Consider the following 21,528-nt stretch of genomic DNA (forward strand, 5'->3'; position numbering starts at 1 on the left):
CAGGTCAACAGAATGGGCTGTGAATCCTGTGCCTCTGAATCCTCCGGGTGGGTGGTCTGGCTCTCTCTCTCTCTCCACTCTCTGTGTCTCCCTCAAACACATACACAGAGAAACACATCCTCCTCTCCTCTCCTCTCCTCTCCTCTCCTCTCCTCTCCTCTCCTCTCCACTCCTCTCCTCCCCTCCTCTACTCTCCTCTCCTCCTCTACTCTCCTCTCCTCCTCTACTCTCCTCTCCTCCTCTACTCTCCTCCCCTCCTCTACTCTCCTCTCCTCCTCTCCTCTCCTCTCCTCTCCTCTCTCCTCCTCTCCTCTCCTCCTCTCCTCTCCTCTCCTTCGTGATTATCTCATCCACAGTGCCAGGCCCGGTGCTGCTGCCTGGTCTCTCTGATGTGGTGATAGGTGGCCCAGAGAGGAAGCCAGACTGGGGTCTTTCTGCAGGATTAGTACACTGCCAAGTTCCCTCGTCACTGCGAGCGGATCCCGGGACAGACCTGGTCTGGCCAGTCTGCAGGAGGGGCCTGCGGAGCCCCACGTGGAGCCTGCCAGAGACTGGGTGGCAGTTAACACTAATCCTGCTGCTGATTAGCACTGGCATGGGGAAATAAACAGTAATAAATGAAGCTAGATGGCTGAGTACACATATATCCTTACAGCAACCCCGCCCACATGTGAAAAAAAAAACTGCTCACACAGTTGCACACACACACACACACACATTTATGACCATTCCAAAAGTATATGCATTAAGGCAGCGTTTTCATCTTGGATTTATCCATTTAGACTTGCAATATCAATTACAAGAAATAAGCTGAAAGTGCATGATATGAAAGTCAAGAGCCCAAAGGGATCAAATCTAAAACAACTCACAATGTATCAAAAAAGTGACAGATTCAGTTTCTTATTATGAGTCGGTGAATGACAGTTGCACCTCTAATTGCTTTTTTGCTTTCTTATACTATCGTAACAACTCCTTTGGACACCAAATATCACATAAAATTCTCTTGGACCCAATGATATTAATGATTCAACTTTGTTGTTAAAGGAAACTCTGATACAGACCATAATCAAATGATTAGTACATTTTGTGAATCTTTTGGAACTGATTTCTTTCAGATTCAAATTTCTTTCTTTTTGTTAATTATATAAGGAATAGAATCAGGTAAGATTTACGTAAGTTAAATTTACCTTTAGCAGAAAAAGTGCAACTGTCTCATTCATATTGTGCGTCTTTCCCCTTACCCACAGCGACATCTAGTTGTCAGAAAATAGAATTGACAACAATAGAAAACACAATTTTTTTCTACAGTCATTCAGTTAAAAAAAATCAGACAGTTAGTAATAAAAAAGTATAAATTCAGATCAAATCTCTTTTGTATGGAAGTTAACTGATATTTCAGCTGGCACAGCTATGCCAATGCTGTAATGTATGTAAAGAAAATCAAGTAATGCTACATTTAAAGCACACTATAAAAGAAGAGTTTTGTTAGTGACAATGCACATATAACCTTGTCATATAACTCTGTTTTGTTGAGTACCGAGAGGAGAATCTGAGGCAACACACCACTTCTTAATTTCCTCTTACTTAAACCATTTGAGCAACACGTTTCTTTAATGCACCCTGTGTGGAGAGAGAGACATTGATCCTCTTTTTAGGTTCCTTTAGAGGTATGCAACACTGAAGTATTCAGGAAGAAACACAGCACATGAACGCATCATCTTCGGGCAGAGCTCTTTGGTTAATAAAAAACGATTCATCTGGACTTATTCTACCTGCTTCTGCCATCAAACAAACATACAATGGCATTTATTCGTCCTCCTTTCTTTATTCTAGGTAAGTATGTATGTTTTTAATGTTTTTATTTAAATACAGCTGTTTTTTCTTGAGAACCCCTGTTACTTAACTGTTCTGGCAGGTAGTTAACCATAAATGGTAAAAATGCTTTAAAATTCAATACATTGGCTGAGGTTTTTTTGTTGTTTAAAATGTCTAATGAATAAAAACCTGAAGTCTAAAAGTGTTAGTAAAACATCGCAAGGCAAACAGGGTCACACCTTATCAGACGGAACTTGTGCTGTAACTTCCCTTTACAGTTAACAGAGCTAAGTTTTCTGCAGACTTGAAGTCGTTGCCACAGTTTTGTGCTAAACTTTGGTCTCCTTTAATGTCATCATTGCACAGTTTTTTCAAAGGCTGTATTCTTTCCTGCAGGTTTGATTGTGGCTCTCGTCACAGCAGAAGACTCAACTCAACTCAATAACAGCACATCTTCAAATAACGAAACTACTTCAACTGCTGCAACATCTACCATGAACGCCATAAGTATCGCCATCACCAGCAATATCTCCACTAGTACCATGAACTTCACCACCACCAACAGCAGCACACCCACAACGACAGGAACGGAGGGTGAGAGCAATTGTCTTGACTAATTCCTTCATGCTTGTACCCTTAAGTTCAGCATTTAAAAAAAAAAAAAAAAAAAAAAAAAAATGTTTTTTTATTTGTTATTGATTCACTTTTTTTGTTTGCTACAACATGTCCGCTGATTGGGGTGGAACTACTCAAGATGGCAAAGCATCATCGCCTGAAATGTCCACACCTAAACCTGGTTATACTGATACACCTACACCTACACCTACAATGGAAGACAACAACAAGGACAAAGGTGCGACCACCGAGTCAATAAAAAATACACATACAAGTATCTTCTGTTTAACTTAGCCCATGGATACCACAGTTTAACAAACATTGTAATATGCTTACAGTTGAATGCTTATAAAAATACTATTTACATAAGAGTCTGTAAATATGTCAGTGTAAACAATTTCAGTTACTGAAGTTATATATAAATGAAACTTGAACTGTATGAATATAACCTAAAACTTACACCATCTTCTGCATTTACACATCAACACCTGAAACTCCGGCTGCACATATTTTGCTAAATAAATCCAAATGTTGAATGAAGAACAAAACTAGATAAATTATGTTTGAAGTCCATCTAAATGTCATTAATTTAAGGCTGATTTAATCAAAATTATGTGTATAATTTTATTTGAATTTACAATGGATAGAACATAGAATACAAAGAGCCAATTATCCTCACTTCCTTGAGTTCTGAACATTACATTGACACTTTTTTGGCTCAGCCTCTTAGCTCTCACAAATGTACTTTAACGGGTAAATGCTGCAGCATAAAAGTTCTGATGCATTCACAGTAGCCTACATTTAAAGACATAGGTAGAGCCTAGAAGAGAACAAAGACACTGGAAATTGGACTGTTTCTGTTATCTATTTTTTTTTTTGGAGGCAGTTTTGTACGGTTGGCTAAAAGTGTAAATATCAAAGACAATTGTTCGCTACCACATTAGCCAAATGTTTGTTAAGTGGTAATATCACAGTTGGGTTTTAGCCTACTTGTTTTGTAACTTGTCCCCGTTGGCAAAAAATCTGTTAATGCACCTTGAATTCTATAATTGATAATGAATTAAAGTTTGGCTGCGACAATTCCTTCTGACTATATTATGGGGGGAAAAAAAGCCTATCCTTTGACGACCCATTTGTTTGTTTTGCTATTGAGCCTGCTGCCAAACTTAATAATTAAACGCGTTGTTTTATGTTGGACTTTGGGCTTTGAAACATGAACTTATTTTGTTGGGGTTTATTCCAGGCAAAACCACCGTTAAGGCAGCAGCGAAAGGAGGTGACGTTATTGGTGAGTGACTTAGTTTAAAGGCACTTCAGCTCATTATACCAACAATATTATCATAGTAAGCATGAATTGTATAACCACCTTCAGGTATCACCTTCCTCATTATAATTATCATCATCGCTCTTGGATTTGGTGTTGTCTGTTTCTTGGCACGGAAGAGAGGAAGGGTAAGTTTGATTCAAAGTTTCTTCAACTAATGATTCAGGCATCGTTTTACATTTTTTTTGGAGATATGAGCAGATGGTTTTCTCACTATAATCATGCTCCAAAAAGCAGCTTGTAAGCAAAGCCTCACATGAATGCAGAAAAAATAGTGTAACAGCTAGCCTTAAAATATGAATACATTTAGTACAGTGTTTGTTCAATCCACATAATAGGGTATCACAAGGTTTATTACTAGGTGGAAGGCTTTACTTTAGCTAACTGTGCCATATTACATAACCATACCATACTATACTAGTTTCGTCACTGGGCCAGGAATACACGGACATGGAGATGTTAGTAAGGGGCTGAAGTAGAAAGAGCCCCCAAGCATTCTGGGGTATGATGACTTGCTTAAAGGCTCCTCTACAGTGCTTGGGAAGTGAACTGGCATCTCTCAGTGCAATCAGATCAATTTTCCATACCAGTGACCCCCTCCACTAGTACCCTAAACTTTACCACAATTGTGAAATTATAGAGCAAGGCTAGCTGTATTCCACCCTTTTCCATTGTTAATGCTAAGCAAACACTGCCAGCTGCTGGTATTAGTTTCAAATTGATTTTAGACTGGTTGTGGCATTCAAATGCATATTCCTGTCTGAGTGTTCTGAATCCCCTCATCCTACAGCGCTACTCTGTTGACTTCACATCCAGACCTGATGATGCCAACATTCCTCTCAGCACTGTGGAGCCTGAGTTGCCTATCAATACTGTACCTCAGAACGGTTAGTCCAGAACATGAACTGTGTACAGTAACAAAATCGTTAGTGAGAGGACATTAACAAAACATTTACCTTACAAACATAAGCTGATTGTGATTTTCTTTTCAGGCCTGCAAACCTTTCAAAGTGTCGAATCAACAAAAGAGCCACAAGAACCAGAGCCAAAACCTGAAGCACAGGAGGAGCAGAAAGGTACGATAGACATGGGGCATGATCGGCATTCTCTGGTTGTGTTTACGTACTGTATCATTGGAGCCCTAGAGAGGAAGAACAGGGAGATTGTTTCGGTTGAAGCACATTAAGTTGTGAATTTAAACCCTCGTTTTGTGGCCTGTGTTTCTTCCTCTTTCTAAAGATCAGTTAAGCTGTATAAAAGGAAGCACAGTTTGTGTATGCCTGGCTGGAACTCAAAGAAACTTTAAATTGAGATGTTCAGAGTACTTTGAACTTGTTAGAAGAAAATATGCTTTAAAAATGATTCATCAGCCAAATATAAATGTGAAAAAGAAAAATGTTAAGATACCACTCTCTCAAATACAAAACCACAAGGTATTTCTAAATTGTTTGTGAGTGAAGATGTTGTGAGTTCTATGGTAAGGAATACAGGTGTTTTTTTACAAAAGCCTGACTCATGCCCGGCTAGAGGAAAATTCACTGATGTGCAAATGAATCCACATCAGTTGAGGACTTCTAAGTAAAAATTTGAAATGTCAGTGACATAATGTTTGCACGATACAGACACGCAACACTACCTCTTTTGGAGAGATGTGGAGTTGAAAAACTGGCCTGCAGTTCACACGTTCACCACTTGATGGAAATGGAAGTCAAGTTTACACATCACAAGCTTATTCATCTTAACTGCAGCATGCACCTCATGTCTCCTACAGTGGTTGATAAACATAGTGTCATTTTGCCGCAGAAAATAAGAATTGTTTTTCTTCATTTTTTTTTTTACAAGAAATACGAAGCCTTTATCTTAATAAAAAAAAAGTCTAGATATTTGGTAGCAAAGCCAACACATTTTTAGGACTTCATCTGAATTGTATACACCTCTCGTTAGATTTCATCGATAATACTCAGTGCCAAAATTCGTGGTGCTTATTCTTGTGTTGTTGTTTTGACATTTTCATTTGTCTGAGAATGAATGAAGTGTTCCTATTTTACTCCAGGAAGTCTTCCCATGCTGAATGAGAAAGGTAAAAGAGGCAGTTCATGTCTGGACCTGCCTTTGCGCTCCAGGCCACACTTTGTTTAAATGGACAGTGCTGATGGTCGTTTCAAAAGCAGCTACAGTAGCTCTCAGGGGAAAGACTTAATGAAACCTTGCCAGCGATCAGAGCAGGTCAACAACCAACTTTGGAATCATACACCTGGGTTTGTTAATTCTGAATTAAATCCAATCCAATACCAATCTGGATTTAACTCATGACGAAGGTTTTTCCAGAACACTTAAACTCACAGTTTTTCAATTGGAGAACTGGGTATTGAAGAAACAGACGTTTAACAAATTGTGATTTCACAACAATGCCAAAATCTGTTAGGCAACAATTTCCACTGGAGATTATTTTCTGTTGCACATGATAGACATTTCCGTGCACACAAGTTAAGATAGTACAACAATTTTGTTGAATATAACAGCGGAAACCTCATACAAGCATCCTTGACATAATGGAAACACTTACACAGTGTCCTCTTGAACCACTAGGTAAAAGTTTGTGTGACTTTGTTTTAGGTTTGCATGAATACTATTTCTAGAATGTCTTTACAAGTAATTATTTTCTGATATGAAGAAGAATCGGCTCGTGTTTTTTGCGGGGTGTTTCCTTCACTGATGAGACACATTGTTAAAACACAGAATGAGATAAGTGTGAAAATATGTGTTAGTGAAAACTAACTTAATGACTGGTGACTTCTATAATGTAAATCGAAAGTTAGACTTTCACTACCAACAAACTTTTTTTTCTCCCTGGTTTATGTGGCAGGAACAGATGCAGTATACATGGAGAACTGAACAACAATTTTCCAATGCACTGCAGCACAGTATTTATAGCTAATGCTAATTTCCAATGTCTGTCCCTGAAAAAGCATTCAATATAAAATACATATAAAATAAATATATGACAAAAATGTATGGAGCGCATGCTTACACAAAGAGCTAATCTAGATTACAACACAGTCAAATGGAAGAAACGCCTCAATTGTCAGCCAAATTATATCGTGTGTATGCGCTCTGTTGCTGGTAAAAAATATTTCACCAGCTGTCCGATTTGTAATTTCCTGTTAGTTGCTTGCAAATACTTCTTCCTTTTTTTAAGCAGTGAGACATCACTGAGCATAGGGGCATTGCTTCAGTAGATGAGGCCGAGAAGAAGGCATATACGTACATGGTGCAACCCGTCATTGAGATTCAGAGTGATGAAATGAATGTACTGTATATTTGGAAAACTGGCCTTGATCTTTAATCAGATTTTCTTACACCTGTGTTATCACAGAAGGTTTTAGAAGTAAGCCTATTCTTAGAGTTGAGGTGTGACGATTGTTACCACTCTCCACAACAGGCTGAAGCTAGACTTTCCCACATAAGCACATGCAACAAAGTGAACAGGAGAGGGAGGAAGACGCCACTCAAAGTCTATACATGGCAGCCAAACAAGTTCTGAGAAGTGGTTGTATCTGCCAAAATAGGTTAAAAAGCTTGTGGACTTAGTAGACAGGAATTTAGCTTAGCTTAGCAAAAAAAGACCTCCAAAATCCTTTGAGGCAAATTGTTCCAGGGTCAAAGCAGCTTAAGTCCTTAAATTTAAACCCTTCCTCAATTTAGCTAACTTGGCCAATTACCTTGTAACAAGGGTTGGACTGCATTTTCAGATAGTCTTAAGGGGGCCTAACAGTCACATCCCCCAATTCCAGTATCAGAAATGTGTGGCGTGAGGACCATTGCTCAACCATTTAACAAGTTTTGATTAGCATTAACAATAGCATACCACTACCTCAGTCTCTGACCCTTTATGCTAACATCAGCAAGCTAACATCCTAATGTAAGGCAAGTAAGGTTTCTACGATGCCTTGCTCAAGGGCTCCACGGCATGTATTAGACAAATTTATCACACCAAACTCATTACACTAAATTGTCTTGTCACTTTTGATTTTGTATCACATTTCAAGGCAATTCATCCTGGGTTGTTGAGATATTTCAGAGTTACTGTCTTGTAATTTTTTGGTTCAACAATGAGAACAAGAATCCAGGTAGTCAGAACACCCAGCTGTTGTTCTCAAAGCATTGATAAGTGAGTTTTTGAGGGGCTAGAGGAGAGCAAGGAGAACACTTTTTCTATGTGCTTCTGGTCTTTAAAATTAGGTAACTCACACCTTGCTTCACTGCTTATCTGATAAAATGGCATGATGTGATAATTACTTTCACATATACCTGCTGGAAGGAAAATAAGTTGTGATATCTTGTTGAACTATTTCATTGAAGAATAAATAACATTTAACGTGACAAGTTTAAAATACAGATCATATCTCCAGTGCAAGGTGACTGAACACTAAGCTAAGGTCAGTAGTCCACCTGTGATAAAGATTCTAGGCATTCCCCATAAACCTGACAGAAGCAATGATTCTCTGAGGATTGGGGTAATGCCTGAGGAGTCATCTGAGTCATGGCAGAATTATGTGCAGAACAACAGTCACCTTCCTCTCCCCTTCATCTCTGCTTTCCCTCCACCTAACCCCCGAGTCGGATAATGATGGGGCTGCCCTACTTTCCCACAGCCTCTAACAGCTGCATGGCTGTGGCTCATTAGGAACTGGTCAGTAATCAGCCACCTCATTACCAACGTGGTGGCCCCCTGAAATGCCTCAAGAGAACCCCACCCCCACCCCCACCCCTAAGACTGTCAGAGAGGGCAAAACTACCTCAGGCTATAGGTGTAGAAATACTGTTATTAAACAGAAAGCCATGGACCTTAAAATCAAATCTGCAATGTCATAGAAGTTAACATGATGGAAAAAATGTCAAAACAACATTTCACAATTTATTTATTGCAACAGCTAAACTTCCGATTAAAACTGCATGACATACATGTTGTGTTTTTCCAGTTTAAGCCAATGACTCAACCTGTGTGCTGTTTTGTTTCATGCACATACTGACAAGGGTTTCAGTCTGCATTAGGTTTTGTTTTGTGTTTTGCAATTTTGAATATTATTTCCTGGGTTATGTTGTGTTTTGGTATTCACCCTTGTCTCTGTCTTTCAGATCCTGCCCCTCTTGTCCCTGCCTTGTGTGTCAGCTCCGCCCTGATTACCCTCACCTGTGTCTCGTTGGTCCCTGATTGTCTGTGTATTTAATCCCTGTGTGTTCTCCTTCCTGTTGCCAGTTCGTTGTGTTCTCAGTGTACCCTCGGCCCGGCATCATAATTATTCTTGAGCCTCGTGTATGACCATCGCTGCCGTTTTGACCTTGCCTTGCCCAGCCCTCTGGATTTGTTTATTATTACCTTACCGTGTACAGAACCCTTCCTGGATTAGAGGACTGAATTATAACATTCCCTCTGAGTCTGCTTTTGCGCCATACTGTGAGTCTTTGTGTCACATACAGTAAATATTTTCTTGATAATCACTGAAAAAGATATGTGGTGTTTTTTGTTACCCTTCACAGTTGATCCTGATAAATCTGTTGTTGAACCTGCTGCTGAGTCTGCAGCTCCTGCACCAGCACCAGACAGCCCTGAGGACAAACCCAAAGAGGAAGTGGTTGAGACGACTCCTCCTGCACCTGTGGAGCCAAGTGTGGACGAGAAAACTGATGACGAAGGTGCCGTCTCCAACAAGACCTCAGTGGAATCGCTAAAGGAGACAAACGAGAACAACAGCAACAGTGCTGACTTCAGACAGAAGCCGGGTTGGTATTTAAGTTTGTACCCATAAAATGGCGAGAACAGAGAACAGATTTCCTGCTGAATGAAAAGTGAAAACTTCGTGGGAATTTCTTCAAATATCGTGTCTCGAAATTACCCTAAAGATTGTGATTTCAACAGTTGACTTTCTCTCTGAGACATGCTATCAAAAAAGGGGGAAAATATAAAGCTAATAAGATGAATTATACAACTTGCTTAAGTTTTAGTGTTTATTTTTATGCATCATTCTTTTTTGTAACTTGTACTAAAAATGATTTCTTCTTTGACTTTTAAACAGAGTTGATGTCCAGCAACAGCTTCTGCGATGTTCCTCTGGATTGTCCTGTATGAGGCCCCCTGTGCTGTTCTTCAGGAACTTGGTAAGAGCACAGAATAGACACTGTGCTGCAGCTGCTCAGTCAGCTCAGGTGTTGGTAAAAGGGAACCCCTCCCCGAACTGCATGTCAACATTCACACTCGTACCACCACTGGGAGTGCTGTGTTACAGCTTCCTGTCCTGAAATATGATTGTAAAAATAGAGGAGTCATAACCATTAAATCTAAAATTATAAAAATGTGCCTGTCCAAAAAAGTGTAAATCACACTGACAGTCTGGCATCTAGGAGTTTATAAATACACACTGTTTCTGCATCCATAACTGAGTTTCTCTACTGGTTGAAAAAGTCGGTATCAACATTCAGTCATCATTCCTTCAAACTGTGTCTTTTAGTTTTGATTGTGACTGTAATTTTTTAATATAACAAAAAAAGATGTCATTTGCAAGATAACTATATGTCAGTCTGCAAAATGGTATGAAATTGACTATTTGTTACCTAATTCCCAATCTGACTTGTTAACCCTACCACCTCCATCATTATCACAAGACCAAAGTTCCACATAACCCGTTACAGTAACTGAAAAAACATAATTATGAAAAAGCAGTGCTTGTTACTTTATTAATGTGAGACTATACTGATTTTCTACCGTGATCCCCCTAATTCATCCAACACAATCCACACTTGGCTGCATTCTTTTGCCCCTCTGTTCCTGCTGTCCTATCTCCCAGAGTCTTTTTACACGAGTACTAACATGGGCCCTCTCAGTCTAGTCATCATGTACTTCAGGATGTAAGGCCCACACCAGCACCTGCACCCCCCCCCCCCCCCCCCCCAATCTGCTCAGAAACACTCAAGGAAGGAGCCTGAGTCCAGAGGAATTCACACTGCTCTTAACACCTGATGATAAGCTCACATCTGAAGCTGAGCGCTCAGATGCTGTGTGTTCATCATTCACGGATCATCTCCATTCTCACAAAAGCACCAGCTTTAGATATCCCAAGTATTTCAGGGGAGGCCCTCACTTCTATCCTATATATCTTGGGACAGATGATTACTGGGATTATCTCATATATTGTATCTGAAAGCCAAAGTTATATTAATAATTTAAAATTACAGTTCTACATCTGAACCAACTCTAACAATCAAATTCTTCCTGTTTTGGTAAGTTCGATACAAACCTCTTTTGTGTCAGTCAAGATCTTATCTAACCTTAACTAAATGGCTTTAGATGTCAAAATAGCACCAAACTCAGGAAAAAACATAATGCCAACTGGTCCATTCAGCACGCACCTCAACCACATTTGTTTACCTATATGGACACAATCCAATGTTCTCAAGACAACTTAAATCAAAAGACATCACTGCTACATAACATTACTTTACTCCTGCATTGTCCAGAGCTCCTACAGAGAAAAGAGGAGAAAATTGCAGGTGACCTATTTTCTGAAACTGATCTAATTGTTTCTCTCCTTTTGTCCAAAAACAAATTGAAGAAAAAAACAGCTAAGAAAATGTTTTAAGTTTCATCTGCAAAACAGCCTGGGGGGGGGAAAGTTTTTACAGGTGAGACATTTTGCATTGATGGATTCTATAGCTTAAGGCATCCAGCTGTATTCATTTCTGGTGGTATGAAGTTTACTCAGTTTGGGAAAAGTATCGCTCCCTTGTCTTCTGACAAGACTTTTTTAACATGCAAACATTTGTCTAAATACCAAGATGTCTGAAGATAGACCAAAGCTTTTAGACTTGGTGGCTTTTCAATATTTTGAATGCTCATCCAAAATAACTTAAGACTCACAATGTATGTATTGGAAGGTCATGGAAAGGAAATCTTGTTTACATTTGTCAAAGTCATTTACTTGTGCCTGGGAGCGTGTAACCTAATAGCCACACAAATACATAATTTTAAGCTGCCAAAAATGCTATTGACATGGTCTCATTTCTTTTGTTTCCTCAACAAAACAACAGGAAGAAGAGATGTATCATATGTGAACCTTTTAATGTATTCTAAGAAAACAACATTTTTAGTGCAAACTACTCTCACATGAACACACATCTATATTAAGTTCCTCACTTTGGTCAATTCTGGATATGTGCAAAACGTGGAAGGAGTGCTATTGGAAGTAAATATTAAAATTTTGTTTTAAAGATACATTTGAGATTAAGATTTTGTCTTTGCTCTAAGATGATATTTAAACTTGTTTCATAGAAAACATGTCCTGAGAATACCAGAAATTCCAAAGCTCCCAATTGGAAAAAGTAAGAAGTGCACTCTTCACTCTTTCCCACCTGGTCTGGGAAGTGATAAGCAACCTGGAAACTGCAGTTGAAAGGCTGCTCATCGTTCTGCTGTTGAGGGTAATGGATACGAGCTGACAAGTCATAAACTAAACCAGCATAATTAGACCCGGGGCTTCACTGTGTCATTTTCCAGTCAGCGCTGGGCTTTCATGTTTGATGGGTAATGTTGGAGGAAACTGTCTGTCCTGCCTGGGATGAATATTTCAGAGAGGAGGTGGCAAGTGAAAGAGAGCGACAGACTGAGATTTAACTGTGTGAGACAAACTGGGGTAGTAGTTAACTAGAGGCAGCTTGTTTTATTAACAGAGGCTGTTTTTGGAGAGTGGCTGATGGTGCTGGTTCAGAGACAGGTCAAGGAAATGACATGGGTCAAGGATCTGAAGATCTTTGTTCTTACAATTTTTTGCGAGGATAGGCAACGACTTAAGATTTTGAATTGAATTAATGGTTTTTACTTTGAAACTTTTTGTCTCTTTTTTTGGCTTCTAGTAACATCAAAAGTCATTATTTTCTTGGGCGCATCTGCAGGTGTAAACAATGAGTCATGGGTTGGCAAGATGACAATGCACCATACGGTAAATACAGGGTTTTTCTCTCAGTAATAACAGTTAAGGGAAGCTTCCTGCCTGGATGGTTTGATGTGGTTTAGATCGGCTGGTTGGCTGTTACACCTGGGCATCTTTACAGGAGGGAGGGACTGTCGGAAAATGCAGACTGACTCTCCCTTCACACTACGGAGAGCAAACAGCTGGTGGAGGAGGTTTTCTGCCACTTCCTCTCTCGACTTCCTACCACAAAACATCAAGTTTTGGTCGAGTCATTGAAAACTTGTAATGCAAAGGCTTGATGACGACTTTTAGACTTGTATAATTAAAGGGCTGTGTCTTGCATACATGCTGTTTATGCACTTTGGGGCTGACAACTGTGTGTCATCACTTTTTTCATGTGAAGATTTTGGTGAATTCTGTTTTCTGACTGAATGCCAGACAAAAAAAAAAAGGCTTTTGGGTGCCCTTGGATGAGTTAGTCCAACAGCTAGTTGCGCCCCAAGTAGAGAGGCTGGCGGCCCAGGTTTGAATTCCACCTGTGGCTCCTTTTCCGCATGTCATTCCACTCTCTCCCATTAGTGTATAAAATATCATGTTCATCATCTACAAGTTTAAATAAACCCAACAACAACATTAAGGTGTTTAAGACATGTCCATCACTTTAAATTGTAAGTTTGATAACACTGAATTTGGATTAAGATGACATTCATTATATATAAAAAGTCCTTCGACATTTATTTTATCCAAAGGAATGTTCAAAGTGTGCATTATCACAAGCTTTACAGTAAAAATAAATAAAAGCCTTGTGCATAGATGTTAAGTTCATTCTTGTCAGTATTTTGGGGTAAACAGAAATGATTACCCAGACACCCTCATCCTGGCATCAAAACAAAAGCTAGCGTTCAATAAAAAAAAGATGCATTTGGTTTCCATCATCAGTGTCAAACTACCAGGCTTTGTGAGGTTATATTATTGGCTCATCCACAAGTTTGAATGAAGATTATCCAGATCATTGTAGAGCTTTTTGTGAGGGGCCACACAGGACCAAAGCTTATTTCTTGTAATGCATTCAGGTCAGTTAAAGGCTTATTAATTCAGTTTAATTTTACATTGTCAAACCATTCTATCATTTAGTGATCCTGATGTGTGCTCCAAATTTTAAAAAAGTATGTTTTTTTTTTTAAGGCATTAAAAAAAAAGAAACATTTATTCTAACAGCTGATATTGAAGCTGTCAAAGAAACCTTATTCTTCATGCTCTTCCTGAGAGTCCAGAGATGAAATGATTGATGATGCTTTTATATCTGTAAGGGAAATGTGTGGTTGAAGTCAGCAGCCCCTTTAATGTAACTAAAAAGTCTGGGAGCAGATTAAAGTTTCCATTTTACAGCAGGTTAATAATGTCTTGACCTTTTTTCTTATTTCTGTATGTAAATTAGGCCTTGGATTTTTAATGTTGTGCTTTAGTGCCTAATCTTCATTCATTTTAATGAAATTAAATATAAAGAGGCTGTATATGTGGTTGGATGCAGTTGTTAGCGCTCTAAGTAAAAGATATGTAATAGTCATTCCAGGCATAGAAGGGAGTGTCATTGGACAAAATAAATCTGTCAGTGGTGTTTGGCCTTTGACCTGTAAGGATGTAATTCCCCTTAACACTCTGTCAACATGTTAGAAATTGTGCACCAAAAAAAAAAAGAGCAGGATACAAGCTTATTGTTATCCAAATAAATTTGTCTAGTTTGTTTTGAAACTGAGCCCCTTATGAGGTCATGGTTTGCTTTTGTAAAACAGACTCAGACAGTGACAAATGAGGTCAACCTGATTGTCAAACCAATGCAGAACTCTTCAGACCATGTGCACAGATTGAAGCTTTCCTCACAGGTTAGCTTCCTGCGCCATGCTTCTTTATCAAAACCGAAGCATCAGTGCTCTTTCCACTTTGGTTTTTTGACCTAGAGAGGCCTCTGGGTTGAAGTCCTTTCCAAGGCTCAAAGGTCAGACAATCCTAATTAAAGGGTCCACGGTGACTGCAGGAGAATAATGTGGCCTCAATGTCAGAGTCAACTGGCTCACATTCTTTACCTGTCACTGAGCAAGTCTCTTCAGAATTGGATGCATAGCGGCTGCTGTGATGTGAAGCCCAAAACCAGGATACATTTCAACAAAGACCCCTGAACATGACAGAACCTGAAAAAAATGAAACCAATATTTGTGAGAACAAGGAGGAAGATGAAAATTCAAGCTTTTTTTTCCAGCCCAAAATTACCTCAAAGTACAGTTTGTGTATTTGTATTTTTAAATCAAGTTCCACTCATGCTGCAGTTAAAGTCAATCTAGTCAGTATTTCAAAAGGAAAGTGAAAGGTCTCAAAGAATCTTTACCCTCCTTTCCCTGATGCTCCAACCTACAACCTCTTTTTTTAAGAGATGACAAAGTATGCTGGGCCTTGACCTTTACTATTTACACCATAGACACTTTACAACAAGAGTGTCACATTTTAAGCATTCTTCCTTTGTAGTTAAATGGATACTTCACCTGCTGAAACATGAATCTGTATTGACATTGGCTCATATATGTAGTAGAAATGTGAAATAAATTTTGAAGTTGGTGCTTTCTTGGCCGTGAAAAGGCAGAAAGTGTCTTTTTGGCTCATGTTGATGAAAGACACCAAATCCCAGAATGCACAGCACCGCAGGCCACTCCCACTAAGGTCCTCTAATTCAAAATCAGAAATACTTTATTAATCCCAGAGGGAAATTCGATCGTTACGGTTTCTCCAAAATATACAATATAGCAGTAGAAATAAATAAAAACATTTACAGACATATTTACTTCAACACATGAGGCCGTTTCCTCAACTGATTCAGAGATTTCTTCCAGAATTGATCTTGGAAAGGCTCTATGTCTGTGTCAATAGGCAAACAATGAGAGCACCAACACTACCAGTCCACCCCAGCTCGAGCCGGCCCGGGCTCCTCGTCCTCACCGCCACAGACAGGCATTATGTCTCGGCAGCTGGGCTCGCGGCGGCCAGCGCCCGGCCAAAACACAAGACCAGCCTGTCGGCAGCAGCCGTCTCGCCGCTATATTTATATTTTTCCGCCATTATCAGCTTTCCCCATAGAGCCTGTTAGCATAGCTTCCAAGCAATATGGCGGACGTTAAGTTGCGATTCTGGGAGTGAGTTCCCACCCACTGATCTGTGATTGGTCTGTAGCTTCAGTGGTCGAAAATATGAGGAACTAGCGTTGTAGTTTCACCCCGCTAACCGCAACAGCTTCCAGTGACGCAAAAATCGTCATTTTGCGTCACTGGAAGATCCTTTACAGACTCAGAAATACAAAGATTTCCCATCTCAGGGGAAAATGAGGGCAGGACGCACGAACATTCAAAAATACTACCAGGTTTCTAATGATACAAAGCTTAATGCAAATGGGTGAAGTATCCCTTTAAGTTCATACTCTGGCAGGTGGCCTTCAAAACATTTCGAGGGCTTAATTTAGTAGTGCATGCTTCTATACAAAATGCTGCATGTCACTCAAGAAAAGTGCAGGAGTACATAGTGAAAACAATTTGTAGAGAAAACAAAAAGAGAGTATTCTTTTATGTTATTTATATTTTTAATACCTTTAAATATTGCCAACAGTTATCAAAGCAAGAGAAATCCTTAATTTTATAGTTTTAATGGGACATATGGGTCGCAGCAGCCGCCATGACAGACATGACATGATTATTGTTGCCATGGAATCAATGGATGGTATGTTAAGGGACGCTACATAAGGAAGCCGGAACTGCTGCTGAAAGCTGCCGTATTGTTGCTGTGTGTGCTGCTCTGATAAAAACGTCATCTCAATTATACTTTGATACATTAGCTAGTAGGTAAACATACAGTAGGTTCTTCCTCATGTTTGTTTCGCCTGTTTGTCTTGACCACAGTCAACTCAGAGTTCATTTTCATTGGGAGTGGGGGTGGAGTAGCAGAGAGAATCCTTCCCATAATTTCGTGCCAGCATCAACGTCATCTCTTGGGTTTTGTTTGATTGAGAGCTCCCTGGCGACTGAATTTAAATACTGTGCGTTAATAAATCTGAGATATTTGTCACGGCAGACACTTTAGAATTCATAAATTACTAAGAAGGTGAACAGCTGTAGCTTGTTAGTAAATGTCAACCTGCTAGCCATCCAGAAAGATACTGGCAGTAGCCATTCAGTAGCTCTCCAACCTTCAACATATAAAGGAAGATAAGCTCACCAAAGTCTTTAGAGTTGACCCTCCAGGGACTTTGACTATCTGCACCAAATCTGTTGGCAATCCACCCTGTCCACTCCAGAGTGAAATGATGGTTCAACCAACGGACTGAGGGCGCACTCACACTAGGCAAAGTTGTCCCGTACCGTGCTTAAGCACGATTGCCCCCCCCCCCTTCCCCTGCTGTCCTGCACTCACACTGCTCATTGACTAACTGGGCCTGAGCAAGGTTACCTCTTGTACACAATGTCGTAATCACGAAGCGTGCTTAGTTTACAAGACAGGCGGACTCGAAAATAAAAAGTAAAAAAATAAAGAGATGCGCTGTTGAGTCCGCGTCCACACAACACAACAGCACAGAGAATATTACAGCTGCTTTACTGACTTTGTGGCTTATTTTGGCTTTCATTTTTGTCAGAAACAGCCATAAAACTCCAGGATTTCTCCATAATGAAGGCTGTGTACATTGTGTATCCATGCTTGTGCTGGTGCATGAACGGTAGTGTGTCGAAGCACACTTCTTCTAAGGGAGCCAGGGCCAAGGAAGTGTACCATTCTTGAGCACGGATTGGAGCACTCACTAGTCAAACGATCTAGACTTTAGGGGTGAAGCGAGCTTAGGCACGGTACAGATTGCCTAGTGTGAGTCCGCCCTAACTTGCCATCCCTACCAAAGCAAAGAAGCTGGCATTGCTAAAATGTTTGTCTAGTCTAGAGGCCTTGATAATAGCAGCATGATGAAACCACCTTCATATCCAGGTTCCTATATCTTAATGCAAATAGTTCTTCACTGACCTGCAACTCCCCCAGGATTCAAACCCCATGAGGTCCACAGTTGTAGGGACAGATTTGTCTCTTGTTGTCCTCTCCAGGCAGGTTCAAACATTCCTGCCCTGGCTGTGTGCAGTTGGCAGTGTGACTGTGATCAGGAGGCCTGCTGACAGACAGACATTCATTCACCTGCTGGTATCGCCTCCGGCATCGGCTCCACATTCTTCAGGCAGTGTCAAGCTGTCAGAGTCACACCGTAGCTTTATTACATCTCAGTCTCTCATCATTTACTCAAAGTTTAAAGTATCTCAGGTGATGCTGAATAGAATTTCCTAAACATTTTTAACTTTAGTTTCCTTTCATGTCTCTGAGTTGATGTGTGTACATATTTAGTGTTGAAACATTCGAGTGAGAGCAACGAAGTACTGTTGTTAAATCTGCATATCAAACTGTAAACCTCACCTGCCATTAATGCGGGCATGGCAGTTGGCGGTTTATGTTAAAAACCCAAAGTTTTAATTGCGATCGGCTGTTTTTTTGTCCCAGCTCTCAGCTGAAAATAGTTTATTTAAACTTTAGTAACACTGCTACACCCATCAATGTTACTTTTCAACCAACGACCAATCAAACTAAAGAGGGGGCGGGACTTATATCGATTTTGTAAATTACAGCGGTGTGGAGAAACTGATTATTTTCTCATCAAGGTTTATCTCATTTAACAAGACTTGTCTTTTTTCATGGTACAATTTCCAGCTATAAAGCCGCTGTAAATGTCAGGACACAATTCCTTTGGGTTGTTTTTATGTTCTCTGTAATATTTGTATGTAATAGTTCCTTGGATTACAAAATATGAAGCATGAGATGCAATTTAAAACAGATTAAATGGTCACTACCAAGAGGAGTGAAAGTGCCACAAGACAACTTTTGTAACTAAGCAACAGTAGGTGCAGATTATAAGCACTCTTTAAAACAGAGGTTGTGCAGGATGCTAGCTCAAAAAACACTGTTGGTGAACTCAGGCCCTTAATGAAGAAAAAAGTAGCAGGCTTGCTAACTTAACTTGGTTTCTAAAGGGACTGTAGGTTAGCACAGTGTATTTAAATGATTTTTAACATTGACTCCGGTCACATATCAGTGTAAGGTTAAAGTTTTCATAACGCTTATCTATCCCTGAACCAGCATTATTTCAGTCACATTTCAGTCCAAAATGTCAAAGTTCTTTATAGTTACAGGATATTGAGTGCTATTTAAACATAATGCATTCACTTTCAGCTGGCTGGTTTCAAGACAAAACATTTCTGCAATAGTTGAATTATTTTTTTTCCATGCCATTGGTTTTACTTTTATGTTTTAGATAAGCACCATAAACAGCATTCTGCATTGTAGTTCAGGAAAACTTAACCTTGGGGTAGTCAATCAATCAGGGCTGATGCATTTTATCGCTCCAGTTGTTCCAACTTCTGACGTAATGTTAAACTGTTGACTTTAGCAAAAAAAGTGAAATATTGCTGCAATAGGGGTGTTGAAGAGTTCGCTCTCCATATACCCTGATTGTTTTCCACAGAGAACTATTAGATTGTTTAAGAGGCCAAATAAAGTTAAAAAGAAAAACTAAAGAACCTACTTAACCCCCATTGGTCCCCATAAAGTTTCATTGTTTTACCTGAATGATGTTGTGGGTTTTCTATTTGTGGGTGAATGGAAATGATAGATACCCTTGCTTGGGATTCAGTTGGGCATTTTCTTCCAGACCACTAAATCCCCCCTGGAATTCCCAATCTTTCAGCAGCCAGGTTTCAGTATAGTGGCCAACAGGTCGCCACAGATCCCAATCTGTCACTGTGGTTTAACTCTCCATAGCAACCTGGACTAAGATCAATGTGAAGTCTTACCTGAAACCTGAGCCGCAGTTCTCTGGTCTCAAACTAAACTCCTTTATTTTAGATGCAGTTCAGATTAACTCAGGTCAGAATAGAGCTTGTGTGGTTTGTGGGAACAAATTTGATATCTATACGATTGGGTTTGAATGATTGTCAAAGTGCAATAGATCAGTTTGCCCTCAAACCTGTTGAAAGTATTTTCTTCAAATGACGGCTGTAAATACTCAAAGGTTCAATAACAGAAAAAGCTAATTATGTATTTAGACATATATTAGGTTGAATCCAAGACAAACCCACTGTGTCCTGCTGTCGCACCGGCCTCAGGGGCAACTCTTTTTTTCAGCCATTTAATGGTTGAGCGTAAATCACATCAATAGATCTGGAGCAGGATTATGTCAGTTATCCTCTACCTCAAACAGATGTTTCTCCTGAGAGCTAAAGGGGCATGGCAAAGGTCACATAAACTTGGTCAAAGCAGAAGTTACAAGGGGAGAAGCAGGTGATTGTTGGACACATGACTGTGGGATGGGAAACATTGAAACATTTTTTTTCTCTCCCTTCCAGATCGAGGAATTGCTCACAAACTCATACGGGCGCATAAAAAAAAGAAGGACACATCAGTTCAAACTGTTTAAGCATCAAGTCAGCTTTTGCCTCCTTTAGGGGAATAGTTTGTTGTTATAGCAGTTTTTTAATTAAAACATCAGCTGAGTCCAGCTTTTTAGATGTTAAAATCGTAACTGTATCATAGTTTGCTTTTATAAACACATTTCTTACAGGATTGAATGACTAGTTAGGGTTAGGGTGGATATACTGGATATATTTTGGTGTAAGTAAAACACAGGTTTGATCTCTCTCTGTTAAGGATTTATGTTTAATTATAACATGGAATACATTAGTATTTTAACAACAAATAATATTCTTATAACACAGAAAAGTGTTTATTCATGAAAAGTGGAACGTCAGCGGCAAGGAAGTGTGGACAACAGGAACGTGAGGAATACAAAGGATAAATCCTGCTTGCATATTATCCCATGTGCTCTTTTGTAAAGCATCTCGATCTGACACTTATGAATTATATACTATACTACTATACAAATAATGATGGATTGATTGATTGATTGATTGATTGAAATGTCAACAACTATAACTTCTCCTGTAGTCACCATCAAATGGACGATTATGTTTTCATTTATTTCTATTGTTGACAAATACTATAAATTAATTTACACCTTAAATTCTCTGTACAGCTGGTTTAACATGACTTCACTTATTCAATGAACACAAAGGTACAATAGTGTTTTTAAGTTATTGTTCATTATTAAAATACTATTGTAGAAAAAATAATATGTTTTCACAATGCATTTGTATGTGTAAATACAAGTCTTAGTATTAAATGTATATATTGCCAAATTCCAAAAGATATGCTTAAAAATGTCTGAAACTGTTCATTATCCACTCCATGAAAAAAAAAAGTTACATTTTTTATGTTGTTGTACATTTTTTTGGCATGCATTTGTAAAACATTGAGAACTTTTTAAATGAAGAAGATAATTATCTGATTTTAATCAGTGTTCTTGTATAAATTTAGAGTTGAATGTTGTGTTTTCTATGCTGCATTGTTGCTTTCATCATTCTCTCTGATAAATTGTGAGGGGTTTTCTGTTTTGCTGTGAAATGTATGAGAATGTCATATTAAATGTGTTTTTAGGACTATATTGAAACTTTGTCTGAAAAGTCTGATTTGTGTTTAATGGCCTCTAAGCTACTAAAATGTACGAAATTTCACTAACAATGTTATATTTCATTGAGTAAAACAAGCTGGAAAGAATCTAATAAAGATGGGGCAACATGCATTTCAATAAAAAAAGTCACGATAAAGAAACAAAATAACCTTAAAAACATC

The 21,528-nt window shown here is 39.1% G+C and overlaps 2 protein-coding genes across 3 annotated transcripts in view; one reads left to right on the forward strand and one right to left on the reverse strand.

Annotated features, from left to right (window-relative positions):
* mmaa (metabolism of cobalamin associated A) overlaps positions 1 to 10,835 on the reverse strand; it is a 147,602-nt gene extending 136,767 nt beyond the window's left edge. For both annotated transcript variants that reach the window (XM_061057322.1, XM_061057314.1), the window contains exon 1: positions 10,825 to 10,835. The gene's annotated coding sequence lies outside the window, so the exon portion shown is untranslated. The remainder of the gene's footprint in view (positions 1 to 10,824) is intronic.
* On the forward strand, positions 1,657 to 20,232 carry si:dkey-27h10.2 (uncharacterized). Its single transcript, XM_061057331.1, has 10 exons — positions 1,657 to 1,833; positions 2,212 to 2,409; positions 2,570 to 2,668; positions 3,674 to 3,718; positions 3,803 to 3,882; positions 4,545 to 4,641; positions 4,747 to 4,830; positions 9,296 to 9,538; positions 9,832 to 9,913; positions 20,187 to 20,232. Exons 1-9 carry the CDS (start codon positions 1,800 to 1,802, stop codon positions 9,882 to 9,884), a joined length of 933 nt encoding a protein of 310 aa, XP_060913314.1. The 5' UTR covers positions 1,657 to 1,799; the 3' UTR covers positions 9,885 to 9,913; positions 20,187 to 20,232.
* The last annotated feature ends 1,296 nt before the right edge of the window (positions 20,233 to 21,528 follow it).

The sequence above is a fragment of the Labrus mixtus genome, chromosome 2, assembly GCF_963584025.1.
Source record: "Labrus mixtus chromosome 2, fLabMix1.1, whole genome shotgun sequence".
NCBI lineage: Eukaryota > Metazoa > Chordata > Actinopteri > Labriformes > Labridae > Labrus > Labrus mixtus.